Raw genomic sequence first — 26,044 nt, 5'->3', positions numbered from 1 at the left:
AGTCTGTTCTCCAAGGCAAGTTTAGTTCACCTGGGGGCTCCCTGACTACTTTTGTCTCTCCTCCCTGATGGCCCTTGTCCCATGTAATCATTGGCTCTCAAGCCCATCTTCCCACCAGGTTAAGACTCCATCAAAGACAAGGGCTGTGTCTTGTTTGTCATTGAATCTCTTGCATCTAGAACAATATGTAACCGGCCCACAGTAGGTTCTTTAAGCTGTTTGTGGAATGAATGAATTCTTTACTGCCAATATGTTTTCAGTGGGGGGTGGCAGTGCATGGCTAGACTATAGAAAGTGTGAAAATGCCAAAGAGAAAAAGAAGTGGTGTGCAGACAGAGGAGGCAGGTCCCTGGAGGCAACTCCTCAGGGATAGCTTTGCAAATGGCCAGCCACTTAGAGGCATGCTAAATCCTCCTTTACTAACGGCTTTTACAAGGTAACTCTAATTGATTGCTGTAGTTTAAAATGTAGTGACACACTTGATGAACTTGCTAAAGTGGTGTTTAATGACCTGTATCTCATACAACAGGAGGCAACGGTTAAAAACTCAAATTTGCTTTGGTTTGTATCTGTTACCATCTGCTGGCTCCCGGATCCTGAGTTACATAATTCTTATTTTCATGTTAAACATTACCAGCAATAAAAACAGAAAGAAAGAAAGGGTAGGGCCAGAGGGAGGGGAATGACTCATGTAGGACGTTTTGATTTCACACAGACTTGACAGTCTTATTTTCTTCTCAGATATCCTAGAAAATAGAAAGCAACAGCAAGATGTCTTATTGAGAAAGACCCCCTTCAACTTGATCATGAGTCAAACATGGAAGAAAAATTCCTCAGAGGGAGAAACCAAGCCCCAGACTTCATTTGTCAACAAATTCCTCAGGGGCTCAAAACTCAGGTCCTCCAATGCTAAAAGCAGAAAAGAGAACAATGACCTTAAAACAACTGAATCCCAACCCAGTGAAGGGATGCAGAAGATGGCCACATTAGACAATGGTATAATTCTTTATTTTATAGAATACTGTTTTCCCCTAAAGAGATCTTATAGGTTAAATTAAAATTAATCTGAGTCTCTGTGCTAAACATTTATTATGTTATTTAAATGCTTTATAATTTTATTTCAATTACAAAAAGCAATATAACACTGCAGAAAGGTTTAGGGAAAATACCTAATTTCCTTTCATTATAACACAAATGACCATAAAGATTATTTTCAGCCTTTTTTTCATAATGCATGCATTTATGTTCAGCCAGTCAGCCAGTCAACAAACATTTATTGAGTGCTACTATGTGCCAGCCACTGTTCCAAGTTCAGAAATACAGCCATGAAAAACAGGACTTATGTAAACAAAGAACCAAATGCAGATATAACTTCAGGTGGTGATAAGTGATATGAGGAGAAACAAAGCAGGCTAAGGAAAGGAACGATAGGATGGGGTGTTATTTTAGACAGCGAGGTGTCTCTGATTTGGTGGCATTTGAGCAGAGATCTGAATAAAATCAGCCATGTAGAATGAATGAATGAATGAATGAATGAATAGCCACTTAGATATTTGTAGGAATAGCTTTCCAGGCAAAGGGAACTGTAAATGCAAAGGCCCAGGTAGGACTGAGCCTGGAGTGTTAGAGAAAGAGCCAGGAGGTCAGGGATGCTGAGCAGAATGAGAGATATGGAGAGGAAGAGAGCAGTAGGGGACAAGTCAGAGAGTTAGCTGGGGCCAGATCAGCATCTTCTGCCCAGTAGCAATAGCTTACACATCCCTCCTGAACTTGCATGGAGCTGTGACCCTACTTCTGGAACATATTATTACATTGCTCAGTTCCCACATAGTTACATGATGCTTATATACATAATTTTCACAGTTGCATAATATTCCACTACATGCATATGCCATAATTACTTAGTGAGTTCCCTCTGTATTAGTCAGCTTCTGTTGCTTATAACAAAAAACAAAGAACTGGGTGATTTATAAAGAAAATGAAATTTATTGCTTACAGTTTCTGAGGCTGGGAAGTCCAAAGTCCAGGGAACACAGCTGGTGAAGGCTTTCTTTGGTGGTGACTTCAGTGAAGCAGGGTATCACATTCCAAAAATGTTAGAGCAGAGAGAGAGAGACAGACTCTCCTCTCTCTCCTTTTAAAGCCCCCAGAACCATGCCCCTGGCCACCATTATTAATCCAGTCACTATAGCACGGTCCTACAACCCAATCACCTCTTCAAGGCCCCACCTTTCAATTGCCATAATAGGATTTCCCACCCTCAATGGTTACAGTGGGGATTAAGCTTTTTTTAAAAAAATTTTTATTGAATCAAAATTGATTATACATATTTTTGGGGTTCAACATTGAGATATGTTGATCAAATCAATATTGCTAGCATATATATTGTTAGAAATCATAATTATTCTTTAGGCCCATTGTTCAATCTCTCCCCATCCCCCTATTCCTCCCCCATCCTCCTCTAATCACCCTAGATTTCTTCTCTCCCTCTAAAAGAATAATGGTTACTCTGTTGATTTGCTGCCTAAATGATCTGTTCAACGCTGAGAGGCATGATCAGGTCCCCCAATATTATCATAGAGCAGATGCCTCTTCCGTCACTCTGAAATGGGCTTGGTGGAGAGAGACATCCTCCTCCTTTCTTTATCTCTGCTGGTGACTCTCCTTGTGTCAATGCACTCCAGTGGCTGTCAGACCATCTCCATGGTGGTTGTGGCATCTAGCTGTCTTTGCAGAAGCCATGGCTATTGTGGTGGCTGTGGTGGACCACCCACATGGAGGAGACGTTTTTGGCATGCTCCTTGGTGCTGGCAGTGTGCCTGGTTGTGGAGAGAGTCCGATCCCTGGCTCCTTACCCCAGTCCCCTGGGTGGGCCAGAGGCACTGGCGAGGTGTGTCTGGTTGTGGGAGCAGGTTCTGGTCCCCTTATCCATGCCTTGGGTCCCCGGGCAGGCCCCAAGGAGCTGGCAAGGCCTCAAACTGTCTTTGAAACATGTACTGTGACAGGCCCCATCTTTTAGATGAAGAACCAAAGCTCAGGGTGATAAACTTAATTGCAGAAGGTCATGGAAGTGATCTAAAATAGGAACCCACTTGGATGGTTTCTAACATGTATACTGTTTAACCACCCAACTCTGCTCCAAAAGTTGTGGGAGACAAGGTATGTTGATGATGATAATGACTATTATAATGATGATTATGAGGATGATTATGACAATCATGGTATTAATAAAAAAAAATCAAAATAAAGTAGGTTTTCCAAAATTCACTTGGTATAAGTCTCATGAACTCGGTGTCAACCTCTTGTTCTTAAGATAAATAATGTAGGCCGGTCGTTTACTCAATTGGTTAGAGCATGGTGTTGTTAACACCGAGTTTAAGGGTTCAGATGCCTGTACTAGCCAGCCACCGATCAATCAATCAACCAATCAATCAATCAATAGTATAAGGTTAGAACTGCTGATTTTTGGTTCATGTATATCCTGCTGGCTTTGAATAAGCCATTTAGATATTGTTAAGAATAGCTGAAGCATGAAGTTTCTGCTTCAGGTTGCATGTAGACACTTTTAGCTCCCATGTTGGAATCAGTAACCAGTGATTATGATTCTTGTATTCCAAGAGAAAAGGGCAACTGTATTTGAAACTTTCCTCTCTCCTTAAAATGCCTTTGCTTGTAGTGGACTTTGGAGCACTTTGTAACTCTGTTGGTTAGTGTTTCCTGGGTCGATCCTCACATTTGGCTCTAAGTAAACTTCCCTAAAAAATATTTTGTCTCCACAGCCTTATTTTTGGTTGACAGTATCAACATCCATACTGATGGCAACAGGGATAATAATGCGTAAGAGTTAGGATTCAACACCAGGTGGTCTGGCTCTGGAACCCAGGCTCCTTGGTGCTACACCTAGAAGAAAATGGCTGTGTGGAGGTGGCTGCCTTGGAGAAAGGAGTCTATGAGGTCATAGTGGTGGGTCAAGAACAAAAGATTTCTCTGTCAGAAAAGAGGGGGCTGTATGGCCGGCCCGGTGGCGCACTGGATAGTGCGCTGCTTGGGAAGCGCGGCNTATGTTGATCAAATCAATATTGCTAGCATATATATTGTTAGAAATCATAATTATTCTTTATTCCCCTTGTCCAATCTCTCCCTATCCTCCCTCTCCCTCCCTCCCCCCCCAATTACCCTAGATTTCTTCTCTCCTTCTGAAAGAATAATGGTTACTCTGTTGATTTGTTGCCGAGAGGTTTGTTCAGCTCCCCCAATATTATCATAGAGCAGATGCTTTTTCTGTCACTTTGCAATGGGCTTTGTGGAGAGAGACGTCCTCTTCTTTTCTTTATCTCTGCTGGTGACTCTCCTTGTGTCAGTGCACTCTAGTGGCTGGCGGACCATCTGCATGGTGGTTGTGGTGTCTAGCCACTTTCACGGCAGCCATGGTTATTGTGGTGGCTGTGGTGGTCCACCCACATGGAGGTGATGTTTTTGGCATGCTCCTTAGTGCTGGCAGTGTGCCTGGTTGTGGGAGGGGGGTCTGGTCCCCTTCTCCATGCCTCAGGTCCCCAGGTGGGCCCCAAGTCACTGGTGGTGTGCCTTGATGTGGGAGTGGGGTCTGGTCCCCAGCTCCAAGCCTTGGGTTTCTGAGCGGGCCCCAAGGCACTGGCAGTGTGAGTGGTTGTGGGTGGGGGTTCTGTTCCCAGCTCCATGCCTCATGTCCCCTGGCATGCCCCAAGGTGCTGGTGGTATGCCTGGGCCAGAACTAATTTTTGTCCTTTGCTTACTTCTAACACGGGGGAACTTCCTGTTAGAACCAGTACTTGAGCTGTGTTGCTAAGCTAAATTGCTGCTTTGCTGCTGTTTCCATAGGGAAGGCTTTTTGTGCAGCTCAAGATATCCTAGAATATGGTTGACCTTATAGGTACTTCTGGCTCTCCAGAGACCAGGTACACCTGGGTTGTATAGAAACTCTGATCCGGGCCTGAGTTTTTTCATCAAACTGCACCCCATGCAATTTTGCATTCCTGACCAGTCTCCTCTGAGTGGTCCTGTGCTGATTGGGGGTCAGATCAGCTGTCCTTGCTGTGTCCCAGTGTTCTCCTGGTGGGCCCGTCTCCCCCACCGCCTGTGCTCCAAACACTTCCCATGGGATGGGCCCTGTGCTGGTCCCTTGCAATGACTCACCAGCCTCTGAATGGCTCCCCTTTTTCAGCTGTTCTAGCTCCTTACTCCTGTGTGGGTCCACAGGAACCCTATTAGTGGTCTTGCTGTCCTGGGGGCCACCAAGGTCCTCTTCTCCCCTGCTGCCTCCAAGTAACTCCATCTGAAGGACAGAGCTGCAGCTTCTGGCAGCTCCTGCTCCGTGGGCTCAGTAGTTCCAGCTTTAAAGTGTCTGTGGCCCGAAACACTCAGAGCAGTTTTTTCTTTCTCTCATCGTGGTTTCTCCTGCCTTCATAAACTCTGTAGGTCTCTCCTCATCTTCCCTAGAGCTCCAGTGGCTCCAGTTTGGCTGATGTTACATTTTCATAGTTGTAAATTGGTTGGTTCGTGGGAGAGAGTGACACTGGGGAACGTCTATTCCACCATCTTGACCTGAACTTGACAGGATTAAGCTTCTACCATATGAACTCTTCAATTTAATCAATCCACAGCACCTTCTTTTACCCTTCAGTGAATATCTTTGGCTTTCCTCTCTACTACTTATTCCCTGCATCACTGTATTTCAGCTTTTTAAAAAATAAAAATTCCCAGAACAGGGATTACAAATTAAAGGGTTGTGAAAATAAATATCACCATGTCTCCAAAGTTATGTCACATGCAATGTCACCAATATATTACCTATATTAGTTAATGTACTAATGTGTTTTTAAAACATTTAAAACTTTTTATGGAAACGTGTAAAAGTAGAGAAAATAGTATAAGGAGCGCCCAGGTCACCTACCTTTAGTAATTATCAACCCCTGGCCAAACTTGTTTCTTCATTTACACTTACTCTCATTTCCATCAAAATGTTTGGCATCAAATACCAAAAATAATATTGTTTTACTAGTAAGTAGATTAAATGTATTTTGAGCATGTTTTTGTAAATAGGAAGTAAAAGTCTACCTTTAAAAAAAAATCATCTCTATCAGAAAATCGTTCATTTTATTCTTAAGTTTGATTTGGAGCCTCAGGAAAGTGGTTAATGAATACCCATAACCATGATTAAATTAACAATGCAAAACCAAGCCACTGGTCCTCCCTGCTAGGCAACACCGGCCACCCATTGTGTTTGGCTTCTGTATTTCCATTTCTCCCAAAATTCAGTGGCTCCTGGGGTCATGTTAATTCTGCCCCCCAAATGGCCCTCATGCCTGGTTCCTCCTCTCTGATGTCTGGCTCTCATTGTCTCTCGTCTGGACCTCTGCACTAGCTTCCTGACTAGTTTCTTTGCTTCTGGTCTTGCTGTCTTGCCAGCCTGGCCTCTACACTGCCCCTGAGTGCTCTTTCTAAACCACAAATATGATGGTGTCTCTCACCTGCTTAAAATCCTTCACTGAGTTCCTCTCACCCTGAAGAGAAAGTCTACACTCCCCAGCATGGCCTTCAAGAGGCTCGTGATCATTGGATATCTCTTCATGACCTCTGCCTTCCCCTGACCTTCCACCTCAGCTCCACCTCTATCCTCTGCTTCTGACACTTTTATTTACTTTTAATTTCCTGAACTGGATGTGTTCACCCCAAGTGGTTCCCAGTGGCTAGAAAGGCCTCCCCTTTTGTCACCATCCTCCCTGCAAGCCTCCCCAATTTATGCCTCCCTCGTATCCACTCACCTGGATGACTCCTACTCATCTTTAAGGTGCAATTCAAGCACCAATTCCTCTTGCGAGCTTCCCAAGACCCACCTGCCATACCTGGTACAATACCAGAGGTACTTATTGGCACTGCGATGTGCTCTCTGCCCACCTCCACGATTACACTTCTCATCTGCCTTGAAGCCATGGTCTTCTTGTCTGTCTCTTCATTAGACATGTAGCTCTTTGAAAACAGGAACTTATCTTGGTTCCCTGTACACTACCACCAATGTTACCAACATGTAATAATCTTTTATGAAAGTGTTGGGATTCTCCATTATAAACAAAAGAAACCAATCTTGACACATTTAAGTTGGAAAGTAACTTATTGAGAAGATACCGACTAGCTCACAGAATCACCTGGAGAATGACAAGCTTTGTTCAGAGCTACAGCAGCCAGGAAAAGGCCCCAAATCACTCCACAGAACTGTTCCTGTGTGATCAGGATTATGTCCTCCACGGAACGCCAGCCCTCCTACCCCAGCCAAACTATCAGCACTGACTCATCTGTTGTGAGTAGTGAGCCATGACATGGATATCCTTTGAAGAAAGAGTTATATAGATTAAAAAAAAAAAAAAATGAAATACACAGTCTATGAGAACACGCCCAGGGATCTCATAAGTTAGTATCTGTACTCATTTATATTTAGGTATTTTGAAAAAGATTTATCATGTTGATTTATTTTCCTAATTGAGGGACTGTAAAACCAATATTCATTCAATTATTTGCTCATTCAACAAATATTTACCAAGTACCTCTCAGGTAAAAGGCACTGCAGATTCCCATGTCCCTGGGAGGCTTCAGCAAATTTAAGTCACCATGCCCCTGAGACATGAGCAAGACAGGAAATGCAGCCTCCACTCTATAGATGAGTAAACCAGGGCTCTGAGAAGTTAAGTGAATTGTTCATCTGGCAGACCCATGATTTGAACCAGGTCTTGCAACTGTGCTGCCTTGGATTTGTCAATCATATTAAACATCACAGAGCACCCAAGGAGTATGTGGACTCAGAAGAGATTTCTGAATCTGTCAGTTGGTAGGTCAGTGTTGGTGACCTTTGAGAAACAATCTATTTGGATAGTTGAGTGTGGCAACCAGAAGGTGGAGGGTTAACTGCTAAGTGCGGTGAAGAAGTTGGGCCAGCAAGTACAAACCACTCTTTCCAAACATTTGACAGTAAAGAAAATAGTCGACAGAACAGTGGATTGAAGAGAAAACAAAAGAGAAGGTTTGGTGAAGCTGGAACGTGAGTGTGGTCATAGGTTGGAGATGGAGATGAAAAGCTTAAAAACAAAAGAAAGAAAGCAATAAGATACAATGCAGAGAAAATTTTTAAAATACAAAAATAAAACACACACACAATGGGCTTTGGAGCAAACTATCCTGGATTCAAATTCTGGCCCTGCTTCTTACTAATTAATAATCTCTCTGAATCTAAGTTTCCAAGTCTATGGAAGTTTAGACAAAACATCCTGTACTTGCTGGCTGGTAAGAAGCAGTGCCTCCCTGTCCCCCCATCCATAACTCTGCTCTGGCCTACCAAAAATTAGGGTACCCAGATAAAATGCATGCGATAGTTGGGACATACTTTTATTAAAAAGTAATTCCTTGTTTATCTGAAATTTAAATTTAACTGGGTGTCCTGTTTTTGTTTCTCCTAAATTTGGCTACCCTTCCCACAATAAAATACCTTGTATCCGATGTGCCGTGATCATTGAACGCCAGATCAGAGATAAAATGTGGAGGATGCTGCCTCCTACTGGTACAATGTGGCAACACCAACCATCCTAACCAAGGTGTGCGCTGGATGGGTGGTTTTCGTAACAAAAACAGCAAGCCACAAGACACATCGTGAATGAGAGATGGAGTTTTTATTATCCTGCTACTCTTTTAGTCTAAATTTATTACTACTGGGATCCTACTATCTTTAAATTTTCACTGGTATCAATGTATTTCTTCTTAGCTGTGTGGCTTTATACCTTTTTGTCAAGATTAGCACAATGTTACTGCAGATTAAGAATTTATGGCTTCTTTCTGGATTCCAATATACTCTCGTTATGTTTAAAATTGTACATTTTCATTTACAAAACCATCTTAAAGTCACTGAGTATATGCATATTCATTTTGCCTTAAACAAGTATGATGTGTTTTATGTGTACCTTAAATGCTGGTACATGCAAGTAGATGAAGCATTGGAACATAATAGGTGCTCAATAAAATGACAGCCTTTGTTATTACAGCTATAGCAAGTTAGTATAGTGTTATTACAGAGGAACGTGGTGTCACGTAAATAGTCTCTAAGGCAAAGGAGGCTTTCTTGAATTCATTCTCTGAAAGAAGTTGAGAAAATGCAAAAGCTCTCCCAGGGACCTCTTTCTCTAGGTTTGTGTTTATCAATTAAATGTTATAAGAAATGACCGGCAAATATTTACTCACTCCCTGTAGCTATATGAAGCTTACTGATGGGGATTTTAACACTTCCTCTCCTTCACCTGTTTGTTTCAGGAGGCAAATACTTATGCTTCCTTCCTGGCAGTTGCATTCACCAAAGATACAAAGAGTCTTCAAAAAGTCCATGGAAAACTTTGCATTATCTTTTTTTAAAAACATTTTTATTTTAGCTTATCAATGGACAATGTAGTTGATTTTTGTGTCCCTTTACCAATTCCTCTTTCTCCCCTCCCTCTCCCCCAGTCATCAGCATCATATCTGTTCACTTGTCTTAACAAGTTCAAGGAAGTGTGGTAATTGTTGTCTTCTTCCCCCCCCCAGCCCCATTTATTTATTTGTATATTTATTTATTTATTTATTTTTAGGTCCCACAAATAAGTGGGAACATGTGGTATTTCTTTTTCTGTGCCTGACTTATTTCATTATTATACTTAATATAATTTTCTCTATAATTCCATTTTTCCATAAACTTTTTGAAGTACTCTCATACTTTCATGTGTTCTTCAAGCTGCAAGTGTCTCAAACACTGGGTGAACAGGTTTATTTCTCACCCAGGAGCACAAGTCAGTCATCACACTGAGAAACCTAGGTTAGTCCATGAAAGAAAAGCCACTGAGTTCCTTAGGTCTGAGCACCTGGCGGTGGGAACAGTGGTTAAGTTTTGTCCCTGGTAAATGCCTCCCCTTCTGAGTTGAGGTTTTACAAGGGATCAGTTCAGGGTTGTTGTCAGTCATTTCGCTTGTCTTATTGTGGTAATCTTTAATACTGTCATTAACAGCAAATTTTTTATTCTTATCATATAGCTAAGGCTCTCAGTTCAGAAACGGAACTGGGATCCCAGATGGAGAAAAATGAGCAGCTCCTGCAGAAGCTGGGCAAAAAGGCTGTCAACAAGTGTCTAGATTTGAGTAACTGTGGATTAACAACAATGGACATGAGGGAAATGGGTTTGTATGCAGTTGACCTTGTACAGGGGAATGCAGGGCCTTTACCTTGACATAAGCAGGCAAAACATACCCAGTTACCCCTCTGGTAACTCAGAGTATGTTGAGTGGTCCTAGACCTTTGCAAGAAACAAGATAATTGGCACTTTCTCAAGTTTTGAAAATTTGAGCTGAGTTTAGGAGAAAGGTTCGTTTGATTTTTTCCTGAGTGATTTACCTACCTACTGATTGCCTCTTGCTCCTTGGAAAACACCTGTTTATGCATGAAACTTATCCAAAAAACTAGGCCCTGCTGGGAATTTAAAGGACTATCGCATTGTTTATTATCGGTGGAATGAAGACTATAACTACCAGTAATTACTGCTTATACCTTTTGTACACAAAAATATACCTACCATTTGTTACACCTCAGCAGGAGTTTGGTTAAGAAGAGCCCTCTCCATACCACAATCAACACTCTTTTTTCCCAAATACCTTAAATCAAGCCTTTAATCCAATTAGATGTGTCTGCTAACAGAGAGCTATCAAACAAACTGCATTTTGAGTGAGGGATCTTTAATTATTTATCTCAGTTTGGGTTGCTATATAACACTATACCTTAGACTGGGTAATTTATAAACAACAGAAATTTAGTTCTCATGTTCTGGAGGCTGGGAAGTCTAAGATCAAAGCACTTGGCAGATTTGGTGTCTAGTGAAGGCCTATTTCCTGGTTCATAGATGGTGCCTTCTCACTGTGCCCTCACATGGTATAAGGGGCTAGCTAGCTCTCTGGGGTCTCTTTTATAAGGGCACTAATCTCATCCACAAGGGCTCTGCCCTTATGACCTAATCACCTCCTAAAAGCCCTACCTCTTAATACTATTGCATTGGGGATTAGGTTTCAACATATGCATTTTGAGGGGAATACAAACATTCAGACTGTAACACTATTTTAATTAAAATCCATGCCATTGTGTTTGGGAAAGGACTCTTAAGAGAGAACTCTATGGCCATGGTTCGCAAATGCCTGTGTCAGAATCACTTGCTTAGCTTGTGGAAATTCAGTCACCTGAGTCTAAACCTGACTTACTGAATCTGAATTTCTCAGAGTGGGCCCCAGGAATCCTGTATTTTAACAAGCTCCCCTCTCCCTGCCCCTAGGGTATTCTCATGCAAACTGAAGTTTGACCTGTATTTTGTGTATGGCTGCTGTATTTTCTTAGTGGAATTACTAAGAGGAAGAAGACTTGATTTCCTTTATGAATTAAAAAATTTGGGAGTGAAAGATTATGGGACAGAGTTGAGCTACCAACTCAATGTTTGATGTTAGAAAAGCAAGTTTGGGGATTTTTTTTTTTTGTCTTAATATATTCAATAGACTTTGATTCTTTATAAAATTAGGATCATGGTGAACAAGATGAAATTGCTAAAGTGCTTTGAATGCTAGTAAAAAGAAAATAATTTTTCACTTGTAAGCATGGCTTCACAATTTTGTAATGTCTGGAATTGCTGAGCCTGTAACTATAGAAGCCCAAGTGCTTGCTTCTGACTGCTGACACCACTTAACATTCAGGAGAGATATTTAAAAGCAAGCAAGCAAAGATGCTTTATCCTCTCTACTCCGGCATTTCCACTCTCAAGTCTTGTTGCTCCAGGGGGTAAAGATGTCCTTTGAGGATTTTTTTCACAGAGAGTAAATTCACTTTTAATAAGCAGAGACTCAAAGCTCCAACAAGCTTTGTGTCTGTCAAAACCTCCATATCTTAGTCCATTTAAGTATAATGGAAGCTATTTTAAGGTGGTGATAGCCAGGTAATCAGGATAACAAAGGAAACAGACACTCTCCATTTCAGCAGTCCTGGACAACAGATCATCTCCCAGGCCCTTCAGCCCGAGGATCCAATAGGGTGATGGATGATAGATGTCAGAGGATTTTGCAAAGTAAAAGGACTACTATACACATTATAGTAGCAGAGGTAGTAGTATCCGTAGTAGTAGAATTACCATTACCACTAATGGGGTCAACTACAATAAAGGAGGTCTTATGGAGACACCACTGCATTTGTAGAGTGCAGTTATTTGGAAGAAATAGAAAACACCCCAAGAAACCGGAAATATAAATATCATAATTTCACCAATCGCACAGCTGAGAGATCCTTGCTTTGCTGATAACTCAACATGCCCTTCCCCTCTCAATTTTCTTACAGTGCAAAACTATGTCCTGTGCACACAGGCATTGAATTCTATTTACTATGAATCACAAATTACATGTACAAATCTGTATTTTCTCCTGTTCACTTCTAGTTGCTTTGCTGCCTTTTTTCCCGGACTTAGAAGAACTGGATATTTCCTGGAATGATTTTGTAGGGGGAAGCCTCCATTCAATCACTCAGCAGATGCATCTTGTCAGCAAGTTAAAAATCCTAAGGCTGAGTAGTTGCAGACTTACCACTGATGATGTTCAAACACTGGGTATGACGAATGCTTCCCTTAATTTTTTGCTTCACAACCAAATCCTCAAAGGCAGACTATGTCGCTGCCCACACAGGTGACCATGGTCCAGGGCATTATACGATGCAATGCTGTGTTGAGCATGTGTATAACTGCCAAAGAGCTATGTATCCCTATATCCAGTATTGTGCTAGTTAAAAGTGGCACTAGGATTTGAACGAAGATCTGGCCAGCTGCAAGATGCATGTTTCTCCTCAGCAATAGGAAGAGTGGACCAGAGGGCATAGTCTAGTCCCCACTTTCCAGGGAGGGATTAGCAAGAGGAAACATTTCACATGAATTGTGTTGTTTTTACAGAAATCTTTAAAGAGATGTAAATAATCAAAATAAGTCATCAAAATAGGAAACTTCAGACCAAAAGAAGCTCTGTGGATAGAGACCAGGTGCCTGCTTTCATGGAATTTAAATGGCTGTTATTTTGAAACTTGCTAACTCTGGGTCTCAGTTATTTTATCTCCAAAATAGAGAAGTTGTAGTAGATAATAACTAAGTTCTTTTCCCAATTCCAAAATAATACTTTTGTCTCCTATTTTCCTACCCTCATTTAAAAACAATTGATCAAAACAAGATTTTTCAATTAAAAGCAACAGTTTGACTATAACTAGAATCTCAGTGAAGTTATTCTACATACTGAACCTGGAATAGACATTGTACAAAGTCATACTATTTACCCAACTGCTTGCTGGTTTATTAGACATCATTAATACTTTTTTATTCTTCTTTTGGTCTGAAGTTTCTTTTTTTGGTGACTTATTTCAATTATTTACATCTCTTTAGAGATTTCTGTAAAAACAATACAATATAAGCCAAATGTCTCCTCTTGCTAATCCCTCCCTGGAAAGTGGGGGTCAGGCCTCTGGTCCACTCTTCTTACAGCTGAAGAGAAACATACATCTTGCAGTTGGCAAGATCCTAGCTCAAATCCTAGTGCCACTTTAAACTATCTTCATGAAGATGGACAAATAATTTAACCTTTCAGAGCCTCAGTTTTCTTATCTCTGAAATGGGGTTAATATCCCCCTCAAAACATTGTTCTGAGGATTAAAAATTTCTGTAAAGTACCGACTACATGCCTGGCACGTAGTAGATGTTAGGTAACTGATAGTTCCTTCCTTCCTGTTCTCTCATGCAGAATTACTTTTCTGTGGGTTTGCATAATCAATGTAGTCCCACTGATTAGCAGCTGGTTACTGTGTAGCAAACTCACAAATTTAACATACCATTATTCAGGTGTGAAAAGACAATTTTGTTTCTATTTTCTATTATTAACCTGATCTGTTTCATAATCCTCCATCCTTGGGAAGCCAGGAAATGGAATTTCTGTCCTGGGGCACATTCCAAACTTTTCTGGTCCAGGAGAGGGTCTGTGCCCTTGTCGCCCTGATGTTTCGTGCTCTCTTCCCTCTGCCACAGTCGATCTCCTCTCTTAGACTTCTGCATCCTCTCCCGCCAGGAGGCGCTTACTTATCATTCATTCTCTGTCCTCCTAGCTTAGCCTTAATGGCAGATGGGGTATAGGGAGAGTAAATGGTTGACTGAAAAAGGAACATAAACCAGCAGACATTTCTTTTTTTTTTTTTTTTTTTTTTTTTTTTTTTTCTCTTTTTTTTTTTTTTTTTTTTTCTTTTTGTCTTTTTTCCGTGTCCGGCAACGGATCGCAACCCTCAGTGTTGCCCCCGTACCGGACCGGGGACCGGCGACGGGATCGCAAGCCTCGGCGTTGCTCCCGCGCCTCGCTCAGCCAGTGAGCGGGAGCCGGTCTGTACGTGGGATCCGAACCCTCGGACGGAAGCGCCGCCGCGCTTCCCAAGCGGCGCACTATCCAGTGCGCCACCGGGCTGGCCCAACCAGCAGACATTTCAAAATGATTACACCCGTTACAGTGGCTTAGTGCAGGACAGCACACGCATGGCACTCAAGTGCCATGTCCAATGCACACATAACTAATCAACCATGCACTCTTTCTCTCTGACCCTGGGAGACACCTCAGGGTTATAAAAATTCACTGGCAATGGCACAGAAAATGACATGTTAACATGGGGCTTCTGAACTCCCAGAACCTTAACCCATGGAATGAATAAACAGTGGTAGAAGTTCAGGCCCAGCAGCTGATACAGGGGATTTTCCAGGGCCCTTCACTGTTTGGTGTTAAGATTGATGCTGCACACCGAGAAAGCACATTTTCTTTCTGTCCGTTTTACTCTAAGACAGTGAAAATCATTCCTAAGGCTGAATCTCTCTGGTCACTTCCCCTGCTCTCTCCTGGTCTCCACTCTGAAGCTCTCAATGCTTCCTTGTATGAAATGGTTTCCAAAACACCAGTTCCACCCCTCTTTCACTGCACCCCCCTCCACCCCCAAAGGCTGCGTGGCTGTTATGTGCTGCAAGTGCCTGATGCTGTACTTGCAGTTCCTCTCTGTAGTAGTTGGTTCAGTTGCACGTGATAATCTGTTGTGATGTCAAAGTGAGCTTTACTCCTGTGGTGGTCAGTTTCCTGCTTTGTCTCACTTCTCCTGTTTAAGCTTCTCAGAAATGCTGATCTCAGAGAGGGTGGATGAGAGAAAGTAGATAGATGGTACAAATATTTACTACCACAAAAGCAACTCAGTAAAACCCTACTAATAGGTGGATTTTTTTACAACAACAATATTTTGCTCATAAGCATGGCTTCAGAATTTTGGAGCAACTAGAACTGCATGCCTGCAAATATGGAAGCTCAGCCTGCTGTGAATGGACAGAAACTGGGTCCTTTTCTTCTCTCTGCTCCTCGGAACCTAACACAGCACCCGGCCAGGCTTCCATATGCCACAAATAATGATTGTACTGATTTTGAAATAAACTCCTTGCTTTTCTGACTATTGATCAACAGAATTTGGGGGCCATTTTCTAACAGGAGAAGCACTTGAAATGATACCTGAACTCAAAGAGCTAAATTTGTCCTGGAACAGTAAAGTGGGAGGCAACTTGCCTCGGATCCTCAAGTTCCAAAAAGGGAGCAAGATACAAACGCTTGAGCTTGTGGATTGTGCCCTCACATCAGAAGATGGGGCATTTGTGGGTAAGTGGAATTTGAAAGAGTCCTTCCCAGAAAAAAAATATAAACGTGCCCATGAGTGGATAGCTTTGGAATCTAGGTTTGCTGTGTTTTCTCTTACCCTGAATTTCAAGGGCGGCTCACTATATCCCCAGGTCACACGAAGCTGCACTCCCCCTCCTGCCTGCTCCGACTTTCACAGCCTGCATCTTTATGGTGTTTCTCTTCTTGTTTGGATTCCCTTCCTTCAGGTCAGTTGCTACCCATGCTTCGAAGTCTTGAAGTACTTGATCTTTCTGTTAACAGAAACATCGGTGACAGTCTAAGTAGTATTGCTCAGGGATTAAAAAGTACCTCAAAGCTCAAAGTATTGAAGTTACATTCATGTGGATTATTACAAAAGAGTGTCAAAATATTGGGTGAGTTAATGGCTGGACTTCAGATTCTATATCTAAGTATATATGATATATAAAAATATATATGATAATACACACACACATATATATATTTCAAAGCTATTAGGAAATACAGCAAAATATAAACAGTAGTTATGTTTGGGGATAAGATTATGGATAATTTAAGTCTTTGTTATGTTTTATTTTCTAAATTTTTTACAGTGGACATATACTTTCATGATTATAAAAATAAGCTTTTAAAATGTACTCTGAAAAGGCCTATTGTAGGTTTGAGATAGACACGGGGCAAAATAAAAATTTCTGTGCTCCTTAAACTACCAGGTTTACTCTTACTTTTGAAAACTTCAGCACTGTTTTGTGCTCAGAGGTAGGAAGGACTTGGTACTGATAAAAAGAATGGCTTCGATGGCCTCGGTAGTTAAAACTTATTCTTCTGTATAGAGAGTATCCATATTAGAATATGGAAAATAGAAAATGACATTGTGTTTTTCCCTTCGACTTAAAGAGTCTGTAATATCCTTGCCACTTTGGGTAGTTGGTTTGACTATAACTAGCTTGTGTAAGTGTAAAATTCTATGAAAACTCCAGTGCTCAAGTGTAGCTGCAGGATTCATGTCAAAACGATTGGCAATCCGTGCAGACCTTGAAAAAGTGTGCGTAAGATCATTGTCTGATCCACAGAGGGCCAGATGGTGGGAAGTCTACAGTTATTGCTCCTTTTGGCTTTTGTCAGCAGAGCGTACTCGTTCAGCCTTCCTGCCTGCACTACTGCCCCCTGCCTGCTACACACCTTGCAACATGTCAGATTGGGATTTTGACTTTCTTTGTAGATGCTGTTTTTAGAGACTTGGGTGAGCTGAGGAAATTAGATCTTTCCTGCAACAAGGAGCTGGGTGGAGGTTTTGAGGACTCATCAGCACAGTTGGTCATGCTAAAGCATCTAGAAGTCCTAGATCTTCACCAGTGCTCATTAACAGCAGACGACATAGTGTCGCTGAGTAAGTATATATTGCTGAGCAAAGGAAAGACTTTTGGAACCTTGGCATATGTTTGAAAATTTGGAAAATTTGAGGCATACACTTCAATTTACTCTTTATGAAGTTATCGGGAGGATCAAGTCATAAAAGTTCTGTGAATGCCCCAACATAGCATTTGATATGTGTTAAATGCCCAGTAAATGTTAATGAATCTAAATTCCTCCTGTACCTGTCTGTAAGTGATAGATTTGGCACTTGAGGGAGAAAATTTTAAATTTATGTTGCTGTTTAGAAATGAATGTCTTCGTGTCACAAAGTTGATTACAAGCGGATATGTAGGGAGAACACCAAAAGGAACAGTTTTGAGCTTTCTTTCCTTTTTTTGTGGCTGGCCAGTAGGGGGGTCTGAACCCGTGACCTTCGGGGGTTTTGAGGCTTCCTGACTACCAAGTAAAGTCGAGCCACTTAGAAGTGAAGTTACAGGAAAAGAGCCAGTGGGATGGTACATAATGGGTGCACGTTACAACTTTAGGTAACTGCAAACATAGTTCTATAATTACAACATGTAATAAATAAACGCAATTTCCCATAACAAACAGAACAAGCACAGCCTTGACATTAAGGGTTTTATTCCATCCGTGGGCACAGTGAACCTTCAGGATACATCCAGAATCTGACCACGGCTCACCATCGAGACCTCTACTACCCAGACCCAGGCTGCCATCATCTTAAGCCTGGGTTATTGCATCAGCCCAAATAAATGGTCTCTCTGTTCCTCTATCACTCGACTTCATTTTCCACCCCTCCACTCATTGACTCCGCTCTGGCCAGACTCTCCTTGCTGCTCCTCAGACACACCAGGCATGCACTGGCTTGGGGCCTTTGCTCTTGCTCTCTCTCCAGACCATGGGCAACTCCAGGGTAGAGATGTGTCTTGTTCAGTGTCTCCTCATTGCTCAAGCACAGGCACCTGCACAGAGTTGGCACCCCGTTAATGCATGTTGAGTATGTGATTGAATGAATAAATGAATTAATGAAGAATAGGAATAAAAACAATTTTTGATTGTTTTAGTACAATTTGGGGAGGAAAAGAGTAAAAAGGTTTTTAGGTCAAACATCTGTCTTTTCTTTTTCTTTTCTCTTATTCTTATCAAACATCCATCTTTCAGACCTGCAAAATTTCTCAGACTCATCTGTCAATTTGGGGAAATGAGAAGAGTTCAAGGTTTTCATGAAGATTATTTATTTATTTTTTAGAATTTTAATTGACACATTGTAATTATACATACTTATGGGGCACAATCTGATGTTTAGATACGTGTATGTTGTGTAGCAATCGGGTTTGGGTGGTTAATGTATCAATCATGAAGATTTAAAAGTAACAAAAAATCCCTTTCTGAGCTCTGCGTGGAGCATTATGGGATATCATCATCCCCTTCACTTATCACAGCCCGAGTGTCTTACCTAGGGAGACACTCATGAGTTATTCCACCAGATCCCCTTGGTACAACTAAATAACACGAATGCCACATCTCATCTTGTTACTCCGAAGAAGATTAAAGTGCTAGAGGACCTCAGTTGTTACCACTAGTATAACAGAGGGAGAAGCCTTCTTCATCTGGGTTTGCAGACACCGACATTGGTGAATGGCTTTGGAAAGCAGATTATTTAATAATGGTAGCAAACGGATTGTTCTCCTTCTGCTTAACTTTGAAAAGATGGAAATTAAAATACACCCTACTTTATACCTTATGATGTAAAATAATTGGACATTCTTTTATCTGATCATTCTAGATAGCTCCCAAGAAATAGAATTAAATATAATTTAGCCAACAACCATTGATTAATCCTCTAGTTGTGCGAGCCACTGTGCCATGGGCTACCGAAAATTCAGAAATTCAAGGAGCTTCAGTTTGGTAGAGACAGGAATTAATCAATACATATCCAAATTATGTGGTGAAATACAAAATGCTATTGGGGGATAAAAGAGGAGGAAAAAGTTACAGCTGCTGGGATCACAAGGGCCCGCCTGCCTTCCCTCCCCTCCACCTTTCTTTCCTCAGACCTCCTTTCCTCCTTCCACGAACAAAGGTTCCTTTGATGTTCTAGGGATTGTTCCCTACTCTGGGGATGAGGTAGTCCCTACACACAGAGCTTGCCTTAATGAGGGAAGACAGAAAACAAATACAAAAATAAGAAAATATCAGGTAATGGTGGGTGCTGGAAATAAAACAGGGTGCTGTGATAGTGACCAAGGTTTGATTTTGCTTGGGGGGCCCTGGCAGGCTCTGGGCCAGCCCCAAGGAGTTCCCAGGACACTATATTTCCCACCTCGGTAAGAGCTGGGGAAAAGGCAGAAAAAGCAGCAGAAGGATAGTGAACTGCAAATTGCTCCTGGCCTGGCCGAGCCCCTCAGGACCCCGCTCGGGTGCTGTCACCAGCAGGTACCTGTTCTGATTGCTTGTTTCATTGCCTTACTGCTACTTACGTTCTGAGAAAAAAATAATATGGAAAATTAACTGAGCAGTTAATACCTATGTGCCTGGCATTGTACCATACAAGACAAGTCATTTTACCTTCCCAATGACCCCGTGAGGTAGGTATTTTACATTTGAGAAAACTAAGGTTCAGAGTGGTTAAGTAACTTGTCCAAATCACAGTTCTTTAGTAGTAGATCTAGGATTAGAACCTCGTTCTGTCTCCAAAGTCTTTGCTCTTAAATTCTAGCCTGGAGAGAGGCTTGGACGTAGAAGAGCCCAGCCAGCACACTGAAAAGATGGCAGGTTTGGGGTGGTATGTAATGGTGTGTGAGGGAGGGGAGGGTCAGACTGGGGAGAGCTGTAATTGCCTCATTAAGAAGATTGTGGGAACCAACACCCAAAAGACTCTGTCAGACGGTGCCTAAAACATGTCATTGTTGATATTTTAACAGCCCAGATTATCCCTTTACTCTCAAGTCTTCAGGAATTGGATTTATCAGCCAATAAAAAGATGGGCAGCTCTTCTGAAAATCTACTCAGTAGGCTCCGATTTTTACCAGCGTTGAAGTCGTTATTAATCAACAACTGTGCTTTGGAAAGTGAGACTTTTACAGCTCTCGGTAAGAGAATTCCCCCGATCTCTGCAGGCGCAATACAGTCATACGAGAGAGGGAGGCCTCTCTTTCTTTCTCTACATATGAATTTAATCCCAAGGCTCTGCCATAGGCAAAGTCAAAAAATACTAATTTGTCTTCTTTTCAGAAACTATGCCCTCTTAAAAGTTGCCTTTTGAAGTCCGTATACATGATTCTGGCATTTGCAGATCAAATATTTAAAATTTAAGTTGTGTATAACCAACTCTGGAGGTCCTCGTCAACCGTACCTTGTAATTTCACTTAGCTGCCATTATGTACTGAGATTGCTGTGGGTCTGATAGGAAAGTGAGGCATTTACTAGTGTTTGAGCCTAGCTGACTACCTGGCATTCACTTCCCCGCAGGATTTGTTGTGTTCTCAGGAATCTGGGTATTCCTGACGGTCTTGGATACACTCCAGTCTAGATCAAGAGTTTACTTAATCTGAAATTTCTGCCCATTTGGGAGCAAGAGCATGGTCAGCAAGTAGAGGGAGATATTTTGAGGCAAAGAGACTTTGCAGCATTTTCCCAAGTGTACCACCTGGCAACTGGCACTTTGTGCATATGGTGCCAGGGTCCCCAATATCACTCCAGGTTCACTGATTCACTAGGAGGACTCATTGCACTCTGCATACACTGGTAGTCATGGCTGAGATTTACTACAGTGAAGGAACACAAAGAAAAATCAGCAAAGGGAAATGTGCCTGGCAAAGTCCAGAGGAAACCAAGCACAAACTCCCAGAGTCCTCTCCCAGTGGAATCCCAGGACTCAATTCCTCTAACAATGAGTTGTGATGACACTTGTGAAATGTTGTCTATCAGCGCTTGCCTGGGATTTCAAGTCTGGGGTTTTTATTGGGGATCAGTCATGTGGGTACCCTCTTCCTAGCACGTACCAAAATTCCAGACTCACAGAAGGAAAGCTGGCAGTCATCATACATCATATTGTTTGTGCAAACAGGTTAGGTAAAGTAAACTCCCCTTATCAGTTAGGGAATGGTGGGAATATTCCCAAATGCCACCTTCCCAGATGCCAGCCCAGGGCCAGCCTTTCTGGTTGATAGCAGATCTGTCCAGGCATAGCGGTCTCATGCCTGCTGTGTTAACTCTTTTTTGCACACGTGCACATGACTAGAGTTGTTGGATTTGGTGCTTCCTGGATAATGATGGAAACAGAGTCTTTCTCTCTGACCCTCTCCCAAGTGTTATGTCACTTGATGCTTTCTTAAAAACGAACTGTACTATGGACCAGACAGAGGCTATTATTAATGAAATAAATGTGTTCTATTAATAAAAATAAGTAGCTATTTATCAATATCTATAAATAAAAACAGATGCATGTCATTTATCCCACCTCCTAAGAACTCTATATTTAGGGTACTCTTGCCCTCCTTCTCAGCCCGAGCATTTTGTTCTAGCCACATAGACTTGGTCCTCGCCATGCATGGCCCCCAGCCCTCTCCAGCATCGTTCATCTCATTGTCCACGTGTCTGGATGGGGAAAGTCCCAGGATATGTACCTTTCAGACATGCAGTTCTTAATCTGGCATCCATAGGCCCCAGAGAGTCTAGAGGTATGCTTGAGGGGGGGCCCTGTGAATTCGTTAAAATTGATTATAATTATTCTGTTGGAGGGAGGGTTTGGTGTATTTTGTTTCCAAAGCACCTGGAATCAGACTGCCTGAACCAAATCCTGGCTCTGGTTCTTGTGACCTTGTGTGACCTCAGGTACTTGACATCTCTGTGTTTCCATTTCCTCATCTGTAAAATATAAAATGGAATAACAGCACATACCTCATAGGCTGTAAGAATTAAATGGGTTAATGCATATTAAGTTCTCAGAAAGGTGCCTGGAACATAGTAAATGCTCAATTTGTTAGCTGTTAATATTATTATGGGGGGAGAGTCTATAAATTTCATTTAAAAAGTAATATTGGATTTTATCACTGCCCAGTTTTAAAAATAGTCAATGGTTTTCCTGTAGCATGTCAGGTAAAACCCAGATTCCTTCATGTTGTCTTAGAGGCCCAGATGATCTGGCCCCAGTTCCTCTTGGCCACTCTGCCCTTTGCTCCCTGAACCCAGCCTCTATTGCCTTCTTTCTGTTCCTTCATGTCACTAAGCTCTTTCTCTTGTCTTGAGGCTATCCTGTTCTTTGGAATACCCTACCCTCCATTCTTTCCTGGGGAGTTCTGACTAATCCTTTAAGTCTCAGTGTAAATGTCCCTTTTTAAGACAGCCCCTCCCTATCTAAATTAGAAGCCTCTGTGCTTTTTCTTTATAGCCTTTATAAGAATTTATAGTAACATATTTATTTGTGTGGTTGTTTGTTTATTTTTTTATTTTTATTTTTTGGCTGGCTGGTATGGGGAGTGGTTGTTTAATATTCATATTTTCCCCAGATTATCACCTCCTTGAGGGCAGGGATTGTGTTTATTCTTTATTGCATGCCCAAACCATGTCTTTTGTATTATTTTTATATTAGTTAAGTAAGTAGGTAAGTACACACAAAAAATTCTCAAAGGAGTTTGTAATCCTTGAAATGATTAGGTAAACACACACAAACAAATTACATGTGCCACTGCTCAGACTAACATTCACTTAGGAAAGTCGCACAAAAAATAAATTTGGGGACAACATGACATTTTATAAATATACTTCCTAAGTTGAATTTTTTTTAGAAAAAGAATTTCTTTTAAGAAATTGCAGCTGTTAGAAGACACAACTCTTTCTAATTCTAGCTGTACAATCAATGAATCATGATCAAGTAGATATTACACTAAATTACATCATCTGACATAAATCTATCATTCAATTTGAATTTGGTCTGCATCGAGTAAGTATCTATTTCTCCACATCACTTCTAGAAGAAAAAGAAAAGGTTTTATTTCTCCTTATTCTAGGTCTCTGTATTATGAGTGGGAAGGATTTTCTTTCTATATATTATAAAAAATCAATGTATTTTCCCCTTGAACACATACTTTAGAAAGATGGCAGAATAGTTTAAAGTGTAACTAACTATACTATATACTATAATAGGGAATATGTTTTTCTGATTAATTTGTGAAGAAATGAGAAATTTCTGGAAATCTTGACTAGCTATCCAAGCACTTTGCCTCTTTCTCCTTCCTAAATGTGAAGAAAAGAAACCCCAGCGATGGTGAATTCCATTTAATCAAGTTGTACTTTTCTGAAGTTTCCAATATTTCCCCAAATAAAAATAGCATAAATTGAGGCCATGCAGTTAGGCAGGAGAAAATAGTCTCTACAACTTTCTCAGCCCCAGTTATATCAATATGTCGTCCTAGCCTAGTGTCCTCAAATTCAAGGCTCATGATCTCTAAGGAAGCCTAAATCACTGCTGTTCTTATTGTTACCACTTTTAGCTGAAGCCTCCATTCACCTTCCTGCTCTGGAAATATTCAACCTTTCCTGGAATAAGTGTGTTGGTGGCAACCTTCAGCTGCTTTTGGAAACACTAAAGCACTCAACATCTCTTCAAGTGCTGAGGCTGAGCAGCTGTTCCCTGATGGCAGAGGACGTGGCTCACCTGGGTATGTATCTACCAGTTCCAAAGCTGTCTTGGCACGCAGAGCCCAGTGTGCCTGCCCTGCAAAGCACACGGGTGGGAGGCGAGAAAGGCAGCAAGACCCGGGGCTAAGCCCTCTGTGTGGCTTCCCTTCTCCCCAGCGTGTGCTTAGAAGAGATCTGGTTAAACAGATAAGGGCAAGTCTAAAACCAAACCACACTGGAGGGTGTTCATAAAAGGAGATGGATGGATAGCAAAGACAGCTGGGGAGGTTCCTGCTGGGCAAACAGTTTCTGCTGCACACCTCCTCCAGTCGCGAGTGTTCAAACTTCACTCATCTACATTTTAACTTCACAAATTTTAACCTAGCCACCTGGTACTCGTACTATTACTTAAGTTTTCCTTTAAGTTGATTCTTTTTTTTTTTTTTTTTTCCTTTTTGTCTTTTTTCATGACCGGCAACGGGATCGCAACCCTTGGTGTCGCGTCTGCACCTCGCTCAACCAGTGAGCGGACCGGTCTCTATATGGGATCCGAACCCTTGGCGGGAGCGCCACCGCGCTCCAAAGCGCCGCACTCTACTGAGTGCGCCACCGGGCCGGCCCTTTAAGTTGATTCTTTAACTCAAATGCTTTTATTTGAACAGGAAACTGATTGTCATCATAACTGAAATTTAGGCATCTCTTCTTATAGATATTAGACTGTTGTCTGCTGAAGGATTTGAGTAGAGGTTCATTGTCTCTTTGTTAGAACAAAATTAGAAGGTTAAAGGCATACTGTAGCACCAATCTGACACTTTCTTCATGTCTATCTGGAAAGATGGACAGAGAATTGAATAACTTTTGCACTGTGGAATTCCAGGCTGTATAATACCTTTCCCAAACATCATCTAAAGTCACTCTATGTGTCCACTTCCCATTGGGAAACAATGAATTGGAGAGTGCTATCTCTGTCTCCCATCAAGGCTTGTCCCCACACCCCCAACGCTATTCACCCACCAGCTGCTGAATCTCTGAAGCAATTAGCACCCCTCCAAATGAAGGGTCCTGAACAATGACTCCAGGTAGTTGTATCTGTGTTCTCATTGTGTATACGTCAGTTTTACCATGACATGACACATGTGCCTAAAAATCACATGCTATGCAAAAATCATGCAATAAATAACCACAGGGCTTATGGTTAGAAGCACAGAACTCAAAAACTTCATAGACACTAAGAAAAATGGTAGTACAATTTTATCCATGTTAAATGGTTAAGAAATACATAAATACTACAATAAATATGGCACTTCACCTCGAGAAAGATCTGTGGAAGTCAACTGTCCACACTCCCACTGGTTCTAGCACCTGGTGTGGATGGGCAAGGGTCATTGTCCTCGTGAGGTGTATGCATATGTGCATTTTGTTTATTACTATACACAGCTCAGCTCACCTGGGGAGTTTTATGTGTTCACCCAGTGTTCCTGTGCATGCATTGTGTGTAAGCAAACAGGAAATTTGTGTCATGCTCAAATTGTTCCCTGATATTTCAATCTCGTTGGAACAAACTTGCATTTTCAAAATAAGTGTTATAGCAAAAATTATTGTAATTAGGAGATGGGGACAAAACGTTGTTATTTTAATTTGCATTTCCCTGATGACTAAAGGTGTTGAACATATTTTTTTGAGCTATTTTTGGTCAACTGTATATCTTTTTTGATGAAGTGCCTAATTAAAAAAATTGGATTATTTGTTCTCTCTCTCTTTTTTTTTTTTTTCTCCTTTTTGTCTTTTTTACTGACCGGTAATGGGGTCGCAACTCTCGGTGTTGCGCTCACACCGCACTCAGCCAGTGAGCAGGAACCGGTCTCCACATGGGATCCGAACCCTTGGCGGGAGCGCCGCCGTGCTCCCAAGTGGTGCACTCTCCAGTGCGCCACCGGGCCAGCCCAGGGTTATTTGTTCTCTTATTGATGAGCTTTCTTTAGATTTTCTAGATCCAAGTACATTATCAGGTATGTAATTTGTAAATATTTTCTGAGTCTCTCTAGTTGCCTTTTCATTCCAAAAGAGTTTTTTCGTAGCACAAAACCTTTGGTTTTGATGAAGATCTATTTATAAATTTGTTAATTTGATGGATAGAGCTCTTTTTGGTTGCATCTTAGACATTTTTGCAAAACCCAAGATCTCAAGGATTTTTTTCTATATTTTCTTCTAATAGTTTTGTATTTACATTTAACATTTTTTTTTTTTTTTTTTTTTTTTTTTTTTTTTTTTTTTTTTTT

At 41.4% G+C, this 26,044-nt stretch overlaps 1 protein-coding gene across 1 annotated transcript in view; it reads left to right on the top strand.

The window, feature by feature from the left end:
• The first annotated feature begins 786 nt into the window (after window positions 1–786).
• LRRC31 (leucine rich repeat containing 31) overlaps window positions 787–26,044 on the top strand; it is a 36,769-nt gene continuing 11,511 nt past the window's right edge. The window contains exons 1-8 of the mRNA XM_008587267.1: window positions 787–996; window positions 10,077–10,220; window positions 12,503–12,670; window positions 15,603–15,767; window positions 15,995–16,162; window positions 16,990–17,157; window positions 20,069–20,236; window positions 23,639–23,806. Coding sequence (XP_008585489.1) covers window positions 807–996; window positions 10,077–10,220; window positions 12,503–12,670; window positions 15,603–15,767; window positions 15,995–16,162; window positions 16,990–17,157; window positions 20,069–20,236; window positions 23,639–23,806 — 1,339 coding nt within the window. The 5' untranslated portion in view covers window positions 787–806. The remainder of the gene's footprint in view (window positions 997–10,076; window positions 10,221–12,502; window positions 12,671–15,602; window positions 15,768–15,994; window positions 16,163–16,989; window positions 17,158–20,068; window positions 20,237–23,638; window positions 23,807–26,044) is intronic.

This window comes from Galeopterus variegatus, unplaced genomic scaffold (assembly GCF_000696425.1).
Source record: "Galeopterus variegatus unplaced genomic scaffold, G_variegatus-3.0.2 Scaffold4323, whole genome shotgun sequence".
Taxonomy (NCBI): domain Eukaryota; kingdom Metazoa; phylum Chordata; class Mammalia; order Dermoptera; family Cynocephalidae; genus Galeopterus; species Galeopterus variegatus.
This window is presented reverse-complemented; position numbering and strand designations above follow the sequence as displayed.